General features: G+C 37.8%; 1 protein-coding gene across 1 annotated transcript in view; it reads right to left on the minus strand.

Moving 5' to 3' along the window:
* Positions 1-7,140: 7,140 nt before the first annotated feature.
* The window catches only part of hdac4 (histone deacetylase 4), a 120,635-nt gene continuing 115,345 nt past the window's right edge, over positions 7,141-12,430 (minus strand). Inside the window, exons 23-25 of the mRNA XM_056243696.1 lie at positions 10,315-10,399; positions 9,818-9,959; positions 7,141-7,843 (exon numbers count right to left, since the gene is read on the minus strand). Coding sequence (XP_056099671.1) covers positions 7,804-7,843; positions 9,818-9,959; positions 10,315-10,399 — 267 coding nt within the window. The 3' untranslated portion in view covers positions 7,141-7,803. The remainder of the gene's footprint in view (positions 7,844-9,817; positions 9,960-10,314; positions 10,400-12,430) is intronic.

The following is a 12,430-nucleotide window of genomic DNA, read 5'->3' on the forward strand; positions in this document are numbered from 1 at the left end:
GACTTTTTCATTTTTCCAATCAATTCTCAATGGATAAACTTTTTTCTCGAATTCTCTTTTACTTAGAAACATGACAGATGATTAAATAGCACGGTTTTTAACAATCATACAGTGGCTTTAAAGGGAGTTCACCTTAAAAATGAAAATTCCTCAAGTTGTTCCAAGCCTGTATGAATTTCTTTCTTCTGCTGAACACAAAAGAAGATATTTGAAAGACTTTTGGTAACCAGACAGTTGATGTGCCCCATTGACTTCCATAGTAGGAAAAAAATATGGAAGTCAATGGGTGTCATCAACTGTCTGGTTACCAACATTCTTCAAAAGATCTCGTGTTCAACAGAAGAAAGAAACTCATACAGGTTTGGAACAACTTGAGGGTGAGTAAATGATGACAATTTAAATTTGTTTTGGGCGAACTATCCCTTTAAAAGGGGCTCATCCAATCTGAATTTACAGTCTGCACTATCTGCTTCATAATATGTGATTTACAGTCTAAATTGAGGAGAAGCTCTTGAGTAACGCTGGTCGGGATGATGTCCACACCCATTGGGTGAAGCGCAGGTCTTCCGCCTTGTGTCGTATCACTCGGCCTCTGTAAGGCTGATCTGTAATTTGGCTCCGAGATGCAGCTGGCTTCATCCACCACCTCAGAGCCACAATTAAAAACTGCAGAGAAGTGGCGAGCGACGCTCTGGAAGGAGGACCTTCTCTAATATAAGAGACCATAATGACAGACTGAGCCACCACAATGAGGATGAGCAGAGGGATGGAGGGGAGAAAAAGAGAGATAGAGAGAGAACAACATTGAATTGTGTGACCGCAGACCAAATAGTTAGGAACTAGCTAGAGGTCTTTCGTCTGATGTGTCAAGCTTGTGTTCTCCGAGACGGGTTTATTGTGGGAACGGAGAGCATGTAGAAACCCCGATTGGGATCAAATGTGGAGACCGCACTGGGTTTACCCGACCCCGAGCTACAGGGCAAAGGTCACGGGGTTCAGCGACCTGATCAACAGTTCTGCTGACAGTCTCTAAACGTTTCACCTCGATATGTGAACACATTCCTGGGGATCACGTCACCTCTGTGCTCGCTATGTTGTTTGGAGACGATCTTTTGTCGACCTGCGAGACGGTAAATATTGTCTCTTGCGTCTCCTTTCACACTGTTAGCTCATCCGTGCCACACGTCCCAGGGTGTCCGATTTATGAATATTCAAATGCCTGCTTTGTGACGTGTTAGATTGTTTACTTGTTATTTTCCACTTCATGACCTAAAGAGTCACTTCAGCAGCGCTGGACTGGATTTAGCCGGTTGTTTATTTGACTGGCGCTTAGCAAGCAGCAGGGTGATGTTTTTCTTTGCTTTGGTCAATCCGCTGGATTTCTCTCGCTCTAACGTGCCCCTGTATATTTGGACAGACGTCTGACCCTTGTCTCCTGTAAATGAGCTGCTAATCCTTGTCGTGACTACTGTAAGCTGTTGCCCTCCCCTGGACAGAGGGGGCAGTGCTCCACACACAAGCACTGGCTCCAACAAACCTTCACCAGAGGAGTACCATAGTAACAGACACTCCACTCACACTCATGTAACATGGTACTTACATGGATCTCCAAAGGAATTAAAAAAACAAAAAACAGTAATGTCATGGCACTTTTTTTTTAGCAGTAATTTAAAAATATATTCATAATCATCATTTTTGCTACATCTATCAATACTTATTTAAATAAATAAATAATAAACAAAATATGCCTCATTAATTCATGTTCCTTGTGCATGATTCAGAGGCCGGCTTTTAACAATACAATCAAATCCAGATTGATAAAATCAAGTCCTACTCAACATTTTGTATACTCAATATTTTTTTCATTGGGAAATACATCAGATTTTGACTCTATTCCATTCCCTATTACACTACCGTTCAAAAGTTTAGGTATTTTTATATTTAGATTTTTTTATGTTTTTGAAAAATCTCTTCACCAAGGCATTTATTTGATTAAGAATACAGCAAAAACACTAATATTGTGAAATATTATTACAATTAAATAACTGTTTTGATGGCAAAGCTGAATTTTCAGCAGTCTTCAGTGTCACATGATCCTTCAGAAATCATTTTAATATGCGGATTTGCTGCTCACAGTTGAAAACCGTTGTGCTGCCTAATATTTTTGTGGAAACGGTTATGAATTTTTCAGGATTCTTAGATGAATAGAAAGTTCAAAAGAACATTTGAAAAATTTGAAAATAAATATAAGTCTTTACCGTCACTTTTGATTAATTTAACTTTTGCTGAATAAAAGTATTAAATTATTTTATAAATTGATTAGAAAATACTAATATATAAATTCAATAATAAAAAAAGATTTGCACAACAATGTGAATGAAAATTTCAATGGAAGAACATCAAAGTGTCACATTATCTATTTCACTCATTTACTTATTTGATTAGTGATTAATTAAAAAAAATATATAAATATAAGAATATTTAAATATTAAATAAAAAAATGTGACATACATTTTCTTTCTTTAATTTTTTTTTTTTAATCTTTCCTGGAACATCTGAAAAGACCTCTAATATCTGCTTTATAGGGCAGTTAACATCCAGCACAAAGATGTTCATTTAATCTCTCTCTCTCTCTATATATATATTTATATATATATATAATTTTTTTCACAGACTAAACGCTAAGGTTCTGTTCTGTGCTCCAGGCAAACTGATGCTTGTGACAATAAACCACAGTCCTTAAACACACTGTGGGACATCTGAGCATCCCGGCCCTTCTCTCCCCGCAAACAATTCATCTCCACGAGTTTTCCATAGAACATTACTTGTGGTGCACTGTTGTTTGCTACGTAATAGATTTACAAAAAGTCCCTGTCGCCCAAGAGCACACCACAGAATTACATTGTAAAATGATGAGAAAAGCTCAACGTTCACTACCAGACAGGCCATTAGTCCCTTCACAATGTGACAAGAACACTTACGGCGGTCAGATTAACAAGGACTGGGACTTCCTACTGAAACGATTGAGGTTTAACAGCTGCAGACTCCCATTCTTCTGATTAAAAAGTATTTAACATGTACTGAGCAGATTTTGAGGGGAGAAATCTACAGAAATGTCAATGAATCCTAAATCATGACCAAATTAGCCAAATATTCATATTCAGATTCAAAACACACAATGGATGAGTGACAGGCATTCCAATCCTGCAGATATCTGGACCTGCTTATCAATATTGTATCTATAATTATTAGTGTTCAGTAAAAATACATTTATCAACAAATGGTTAAACAATTGTAATTTAGGTATTATTTAAACACACACACATATATATATATTTATTTAAGATAAATATAATTTATTTACCAAAAGATGGCAGGTAAAGGAATCAAGAGTTATTAAAATGAAATGCAAAAATGCACCCCGACCAATAATTTTCTTTTTCTGGTACGTTTAGTTTTTTTTTGTATGAGAGCACATGTACTACAAGATATATGACAGTGATTAATAAACCTAAAATTATGATAAAATATACAAAACACGAAGTCAGAAAGCAGAAAACTATCAAAAATGAAATCTTCAATTAAATGATCTGAGTAGGAAATATGATATTTAATGAATTTAGTGATTATACTATTATAATAATTAGAGCCCCTCACTCATTGCATTATGTGAATCCGTTGAGTGCTCGGAAATAAACACAAGACAGTGTGGTATTCAAAAACAAGGTACTTTATAGTTGATGTCAAAGACAAACATTAGAGCAAAGGTCCCAAGAAAAGTTCTATTGTAACAATGGAAAAACAAAGTGACAAAAATAATATGCATTTCTTACATTTTGTAAACCTAGAACTGTTCTCGAGCCACAGTGGTCACAGGTATTACTGGCTGATAAGTGTTTTTTTTTTTTTCTCCTTTTAGACAAACTGAAGATATTTCTGACAAACATCTGGAAAAAAGCCCTTCGATGATTCCAGATGTTTCTAAAGGAATGACCCTAATCTTTTCCTAGTCTTCCTCCAGCCTCAAAAACAAATCCTTAGGAAGAGTAGAAAAAAAGAAAGCAAAAGAAGTCACACAAACAGTCTAAAGTGTGACGTAGTGTGTAGTTCACCTAAAACAATGCTCTACATAAATACAATAAAGTCTATAGTCTGTATGTCACAAGTGCTAGATAACTTTCTTGTTGTTGTTGTAAAATATTCAAAAGTCATTTTTCTTTCATTCCTTTTTTAAACAAGTAAAAAGCACATCCGTCGGACACCAAGAGCATCATTCCGTCTGCGAACTGACCAGAAACAAGAGGAGGAAAGAGGAGCTTCCATCCCATGCGTTCTCCAAAGCCTCAACCCTCCCGTGTTCCTCCTTTGTGCAAATATGTTACAAGGACAGACAGGCATGCTGACGCACAAACCATGCAGAAATCTACAGCTGTGAAGGAAAGAGAATAAAAGAAACTTCACCCTGGCCTTCAAATAAACAACTGCTCAGGCCAGACCTCATGGCAAATTAGCAGGAATGACAAGAAAGGTAAAACAAAAATTGGGAAACCAAATGGAATGCAGTTCGTTTTCTTTTATACAAAACAAGAGCAAAGAAAATGACTATCCGGGGTGAACCAGATAGAGTCCCTTTGACAAGGCTTTCGATAGGCTGCCGTTTGTATTATTGTAAAGTGGTCTGAGAGTTTGATGGCTGTCCGGTTTGAGTATTACTATTATGTCGCTTTATATTTCCACTTTCAAATCAAGCCTTCGCACTTCATTCTTGAAAGTAAAATCAGATGAGATTTGATGGACTTGGTTTTGATATGATACTGCAAAAATGCCCCAAAATAGCTCGGAAAGAGTAACAAGACGCAGATTTTTACAAAACATAAAGAGTCCCGAGAGTGACCGCATATAAATAAAACGCTTACATTTTCACAAAGTCATGTCCGGGTTGCATTTCACCCTAAAATCAAAAGGAGGTAAATAAGAAACGATATTTTGCATAAAAAAATATGCTTATTTAAAAAGCCAATTAAGCATATCCCCCCCCAATGATCATAATTTATACTATTTTATTTTTCAGCTTTTTGTTAATTCTCTTTAAAATATATTTCACAAAGCTGAAATGTGTCATTTCTGCACAACCTTATGATAATTATTTTCAAACACTCCCCGTCCGCCATTGGTCGAACAAACAGATAGCCACACCCCTAACTCACACCATTGGTTGAGCCAGTGTTGCTTTGTTTTCCTGTGGCAAAATGTGATTTATTACATCTTTTCCTTTGATTTTAGGGTGAAATATGACCCGGATGTGTTCTTGATAGGTTAAAATGATTCAAATGAAAATCAAATCCATTTTGGATCACTGTCAGTATCTACTTGGTCTATCCAAATGGACTTTTACCAATTGAAATGTACAGTGTCAGTCAATAATATTTTTCCACGGGACTTTCGTATGAGAGTTTAGAGAGCACTCTGTCAAACTGAAGCCTGGAACCACATTTGATCAAGAGTTTACGGTGCCAGAGTAATGCTACTGTGAATGCATGAAACCAATAAACAGTGCCTTCAGTGGAACCAGCGACGGCCGAAGCCAGACCATGTACTGAAATATATCACTTTGCAATCTTTATAATATATAATATATCTATAGATCTTTGAAATATAAATCTACTATGAACAGAACGTAGTAAATACACAATTGTCGTAATCATTATACAAAGTAAAAGCATCTCCCTCCCACCGCATACAAAAAAAAAAAACAAATTAAAAAAAGGCTTGTTACTCTCTAAAACAAGAAACTAAAGACTTGAGCATGTAAAACACATCGTCAACTACATAAAGACTGACAAATGAACAAGTACATAATCCAAAAAGTACAAAAAAATTAAACGGGACAGATGAGCTCACAAAACCGGACAAGAAAATAATGGGCACGAACCCAAAGTGGAGTAGTCATACGTGACAGGCATATATAAAAATGAAGTCGAGGAACAATGGCAACGGTGAGTCAAATCTCCCGCCTTAATGAGTCTCATATTGAACATGACACACAGAAAAAGAATGCCAAAGGTAGTTGCCGAGAGGCTAAATACGAGTCAGGGGTTGTCAAACAAATCATCGCCTCTTCATCAGTCCAGAATCGAATAAAATTCAATGTACAATCAAAGTCAAGCCAAATGATCTACTGTCAGCATGCATAATTGTGTATATATATATACAATTCTATGTGCCATTTCGAAGCGCCGGCGACTATGTCAATGTCCCATGCAGATTGTCTGAGTATCACAGTCTTCTCAGAGGCGTTTACGATTGTTTTCTGAGTGGAAGCTGGTGGTCCCGCTACTTCCTGGATTGTGTCATGTGACGAGCACCTGCCCCTTAGTGAAAGGCCCGTAACCCTCCTCGCTCGGGCCTGTCGGCAGGAAACCAGCGCTAAATCTGACCAGGTGGCACGTCTGAAGGCTCAGTGGTACATTTAAAATCGGTAACCAGCCCTTTTCCGCTTGTTCCAAAGGTGTCAATAAAACTGACCATCTGCTGAGTAGAATAATAGTAGTGATACGCTAGTGCCCTTTGATTAACTGTAAAGTAAACCGGAAAACTAGACATTCATAGCTATATAAAAGTACAACATGTTGAGAGAAGGAAAAATAGAAAGTTCGTCTCTAACTACAAATCGTATGACGCGTGGTCATCGCAGCCCTATCCTATATGCTCGCAGCTAGTGGGTTAACAGCAAACTCATGCTCGTTGGCGCTGTTAATCTACGACGGTTGAATTCCTAACTCGGCAGATGGAAAGCTGCATGCTGGTCAACCTTTCTTCGGAGGAGGAGGAGGAGGAGCGTATTTGGTCATTAGAGTTTGAAATGAGTCGCTACATTGGCTTGCCTTCTAAAGCGTTGGAGAATTCAACTAAATTTTGCCCTTGGATGGCTGGCAACTACCTTAAAGTTCGCTTGTCAGTGACACTTAAAGTCATGTAACATCCAACACAAGCACAGTAAAAATGAAGGAACATAAAACGGGTCATAATGCGTGTGAAACATGAAGATATCTGCAGGGAGTTCCTGGTAAACATGCTGAGGGTTTCTCTCGATTCTCTAGGCCAGCCTTGGACCATTGCGACAAGAAAAAACGTCTCCCCTCCTGTAACTAGTTTAAGGCAATGTTCTTCTCGATCCGTCACGGAAACTCTTTTTGAAAAAGGCACAAACTCAAATTGTCACTCTCATGGCTCTCTTGTCGGGGCTTCCCAGAATCCTTCGCCCTCTCTCACAGTCCCATCCGTCCACCCTTGCGGGTCTCTCGTCATGAATGTCAGAAGCGGTGACTCGGATGGAGAATGGAACAAGTCACTTTTTTTCTCCCAAAACGAAAAAGAAAAACAGACAAACAACAAATAAAAAAGAAGACGTAGGCCGCAACGAGACCCCACAGCCGAAATCAATCACGTGGACTATAGTGGCTCTGGAAAATATTGGAAAACAAGTTCATGTCGAAAGCACCAGCTCTCACATCTAACAATGAAACATGAGTCTATGTCCTGCTCGAATGTTAAGTGTCCCTGTGGACAGACCAGGATGCACAATCCTGGACTTGCTGCCACGGACAGAGACAGACTAACACGGCTGAGACGTTTGTCGCACTCTGGGTGTCACGGAGATTTCTTCAGGCCGTTTCGGATCCCGTGCTCAAAGTGCGCACATCGCGGGACAAAAAATGAAACGGATGGAGAGAGTAGAGTGACGTCAGAGGCCTTGAAGAGGCTCTGAGCTGAGAGGGTCACCAAGGCATTCGAGCGGACCTTCTACAATGGAGGTTCCTCTTCCATGGGCTCCTCCTCTGTCCTGTGGGGCGACACACACACAAACCTTTTGAGTTACATCATACATGAGAGGTTTCCACATCTTTTTACTTGGGATTTTCAATGACTCCCAATTAAAATCATGATTAAATATAATCACCAACTAAATATTTCAGAGTTGAGCATAGGTACAAATTCATTTATATTCACCATTAATGTTCATGACTTAAAGATTTTGTAATAATTATGTATATATATTTTTTTTTTCCTAGACCTGGGAATCGCAATTTAAAAATTCTAAAATGTTTCCAGGTTTCCTTGCCTCTAGGAACCCTGTACATGCGCGCACACACACACACACGCACATACACAGAATAAGATTTTACTTTTACATTTTCAGTTTTAATTTTAGTTTTAGTAATTTTGTCTGATTTAGTGATTTAGCCTTTTTTTTTTGCGTTCATTTATTTCAGACTTGAAGTTAAAATTATTTCAGTTAGTTGCCAAGGAAACATTTCTAATGTTTTTAATTTTCATCTAATATTTATATTTTATATCATTTCAACTTTATTTAAATGAATAAAAGTAATATTTTTAAAACACTTACACAAATATATTACACAAATTACTCAAAAATTATGTTTTAAAAAAAGACCCATATTACTTGAGAGATCCTTCAGTAAGGAGATGCTAATATAGTTATATATTTAAATATATAACTATGGAGCCCTTCACCTCAGTGACATTCCCATTGAACAATCAGTTTATGTGTTGATGCTAAGAGCAGATTTGACCTAGTATTTGCCCTGTAGGGGGCACTGTAATTGAATTTATATGGTATTCCTAGGGAATTTATATGGTATTCCATTGACAGCAGTATGTACAAAGTGTACAAACTCATTTCAGAGATAAATCATCACTTCCTGTTTTGTGTCAAATTTGCTGAAAATTATTACTTGAGAATAGTGTAAGACATAAAAAACACACTTAGTGGATTTCTGTGTCTTGGTCTGAATATGATCTAAACCAGTTTTGTAGGAGTAGTAGAAATTCAAATTCATTTAAATTGACAGAAATGGTGGATGCCATGGTGGAGATTCACAAAATTTGAATATTCTATTTGAGAATTTTGGAAGAAATCAGGAGGAAATTGAAACAACCAGATTCATGGGACTTTCAAAGGATCTAGAGAGGAAAAAATCATTTTGTTAAAAAAGTTATTAGCTAAAACGTTGATGAAACTGTTGGTGGCATTACAGTGTTTGAGAGACCGACTCCAAAATTGGCACAGAGTTTTGGAGCTTTCACAATCAAGTGTGGCTGCCACAGACACCAAGCCAGAAAACAGAAAATAGGAAAATAAAGTTAAAATAGGTGTCAATGCATTTTCGGCATTTGGCTCCTAATAGGAATAACAGGAAATAATGCGAGTTTGAACCTGTGCTGGGCATGTGAGAGTGTAAGAGTGTGAGTGTGTAAGGAAGGTCCAGAAACCTCAAGCATCTGTGCTCAATGTTTCCTGAGTGTTTTTAATCAGGACTCTGGCAGTGTGTGTCTCTCAGAAGCCTGACGCTGCTGGACGTCTGCCCCGAACCGGCCGCCTGCCTATCACGGCTCATGCACACACTTGTCCTGTACCTCGAGACCCCTCACACAACCATAAATACACATGGGGGTCACATAAACAGACACACACACACACACAGGAAGCCTGCTATGAGCAAATGTATGACACATTCCAGGAATAAGGTAACAATTACAGGGTGAAACTCATTTTTAAGCAAATTCAATGAAAGGAGGTAATTTATTATTTATATATTATAGTTTATAATTTAACCTTAAAATATATATTTTTTGTACAGTTAATAAAATAAATATTGGTAATTATAGGTAAAACACACTATTTGTGCCTTAAGTGTTTTTTTTTGTTTTTTTAAGTAATGGGACCCAAACCGTATTTGTGGAATGTGCCATATATCCAACACAAACACGCATACAAACTCAAATATAACGGCACCTCTTCCCCATGTGCTTGTTGGCCACAGACAGGGAGGCCATGGCGGTCACCGTCTCTGCCTCTTCAGTTTCACATCTCTGAGCCTCCAGCAGAGAGTAGCCCAGAGTCGAGGCAGATCGCTCCAGCGAGCGCCAGTATTTACCTAGACACAAAACAAGGTCAAAGCTCAGCCTTAAATATGACCAAAAGCTTTATTTACAGGTGTAAGATGTCAAATACAAATAGCATGAAAAGAGATCACACGCATGCCAGAGTTATGACTAAACAGAAGTCTAGTCCATATTGCGGAATATTCTCACCAAAAACTGCCCACTTGAAGAGGAAGACACCTTATGATATGCGACCAATCACAATTTGTTTTGTTTTTACACATTGTTCAGGGGCAAGTTTATCTAATAAACTATACTACAAACACAAAAACAAATCTTTTTTGAATGGTGTGTACAATATGCATCAGTCCATCAGAGAATGAATCGTGAAAGTGTGTTTGCACTCACTCTGGACTTCCAGAACTTTCTCCATGGAGTGAACGGCATTGGGGTTCGGCCTCTGTTGAAGCACGTCTTCAGGAAGAGGATCCAACTGGAGGGAAGATCACAGATGTAAGATTAAACAACAGATCCCTTTAAATGAACCTTTAAATTATATAATTCAAAGGAATAAAAAATATTTTTTCTTTATTTGAATACTTTTTATTTACTATTATATGATAAAAAATACCCCTAGAAACCACCCAGAATACCCTAGCAACACCATAGCAACCACCCAGAACACCCTAGCAACACCATAGCAACCACCAAGAACATCCTAGCAACCACCTGAACACATGAATAAGCCATATCTCAGCACCAGAACCTCGTACAAACATGTTTATTGGCTCGTATGCAACCAAGTGGTGAGTTTTGCCACTGCAAGCACCACTCAACATTTTCTTCTGGAAATGTACATTCTAGTATTATTTTCTTATTATATATATACACTACCGTTCAAAAGTTTGGGGTCGGTACGATTTTAAATACTTTTAAAAGAATTCTCTTCTGCTAACCATGGCTGCGCTTATTTGATTAAAAATACAACAAAAATCAGTTATAGTATTAAATATTATTCCAGTGTAAATCAGCTGTTTTCTGTGTGAATATATAGTAAAGTGTAATTTATTCCTGTGATCAAAGCTGAATTTTCAGCATCACCAGTGTCAGTGTCTTCAGTGTCAAATGATCCTTCACAAATCAGTATAATATGAGGATTTGATGCTCAAGAAACATTTATTATTATTATCAATGTTGAAACAGTTGTTGGTCTGTCAGTTGTACAGTTTTTTTTTTTTTTTTTGGATTCTTTGATGAATAGGAAGTTCAAAAGAACAGCATTTGTTTGAAATAGAATCTTTTGTAACATTATAAATGTCTTTACTGTCCTTGATAAATAAAAGTATTGATTTCTTTCCTCCAAAAAATAAAAATAAAATTCTCACTGACCCCAAACTTTTGAACGGTAGTGTATATAAGCATTGAGTTTTTTTATCATAAACATATCATTTTTGAGTATTTCTATCCTCAATGTTTAGTCACCATGAAATTGACAAATCTTGTTTTTTTTATGGAATATTGTAATATTAAGTATATATGATTTATCTGTATGCATCTTTTTTTATTCATGTGCCTTCATAATTTTGAATCAAAATAACTTTTACAGCGACATCTCTTCTCTGATAACGAGTTTACTGGCACGGGGGCGGGGCAACCTGTCACTCACATGAGATCGACCAATAGCAAACCACAACCATCCACTCAATTCCCCACAGAAAAAAAGCAAATCCCACCCTACATTTTTTCTTGTCTGAGAAGCTATTTCACTCGGATACCCATCACAATAGGGAAGAAAACAATAGGGAAGAAAAGGTGTTAACTTTTCATGCTAATTTTAACACAAAACTATGTAAAGTCTGATTTGGGAGAATATATACAACAAATCCACATCTTCATCAGGTTATTTATGGAAGCAAACCTTGCTAGTTATTGTTTTCAGGGAGCACCGATGTCTACCTGTCAATAAATGTATTAATAGCAAGGTTGTTTACACACTCTAAACGGCGGCTCACAGATGTGCTGAATGCTGTGCTTTAAAGCTAGCCAACAATGCAGGGCTTTGTGCTTTGTCACAGCGCGTGGGCAACGAGACCTCGTGCTCCAGCAAACCCTCACGACAGCTCAGGGACCAGCGAGGCCACGGCCCAGAGGAAACAGCCAGTGTGCGACGCTGCATTCCTCGTGTGGAATGATTCCATTTCCCCTTGGCTCTCGGCTGCATTTTTTCACCCCCACGCAAAAAAATAATGAAAATCTACAGCCAAGCGTTTCATATGCAAACATTCAAGATGAAGAAAAGGGCATGCGTCCTGTCATTCATCCTTCATAAACCATTTACATGAAAAAGAGGAGAAAAAAACACACATGAAAACAGGGTGGAGTGATTTTGAAATATTATCAAGTGTAGAGAATGAAAGAAGGAGGGAGAGATCATTCTCTACTCCTGGCCGAGCTGGAAGCTTTGGTTTAATTAAAACAAATAAGACGAGGGCAGGAGGACTGGAGGCGTTGGGAAAGGCCGTCT

This window comes from Rhinichthys klamathensis, unplaced genomic scaffold, assembly GCF_029890125.1.
Source record: "Rhinichthys klamathensis goyatoka isolate OS25496 unplaced genomic scaffold, OSU_Roscu_1.1 h1tg000827l_1, whole genome shotgun sequence".
Classification (NCBI taxonomy): domain Eukaryota; kingdom Metazoa; phylum Chordata; class Actinopteri; order Cypriniformes; family Leuciscidae; genus Rhinichthys; species Rhinichthys klamathensis.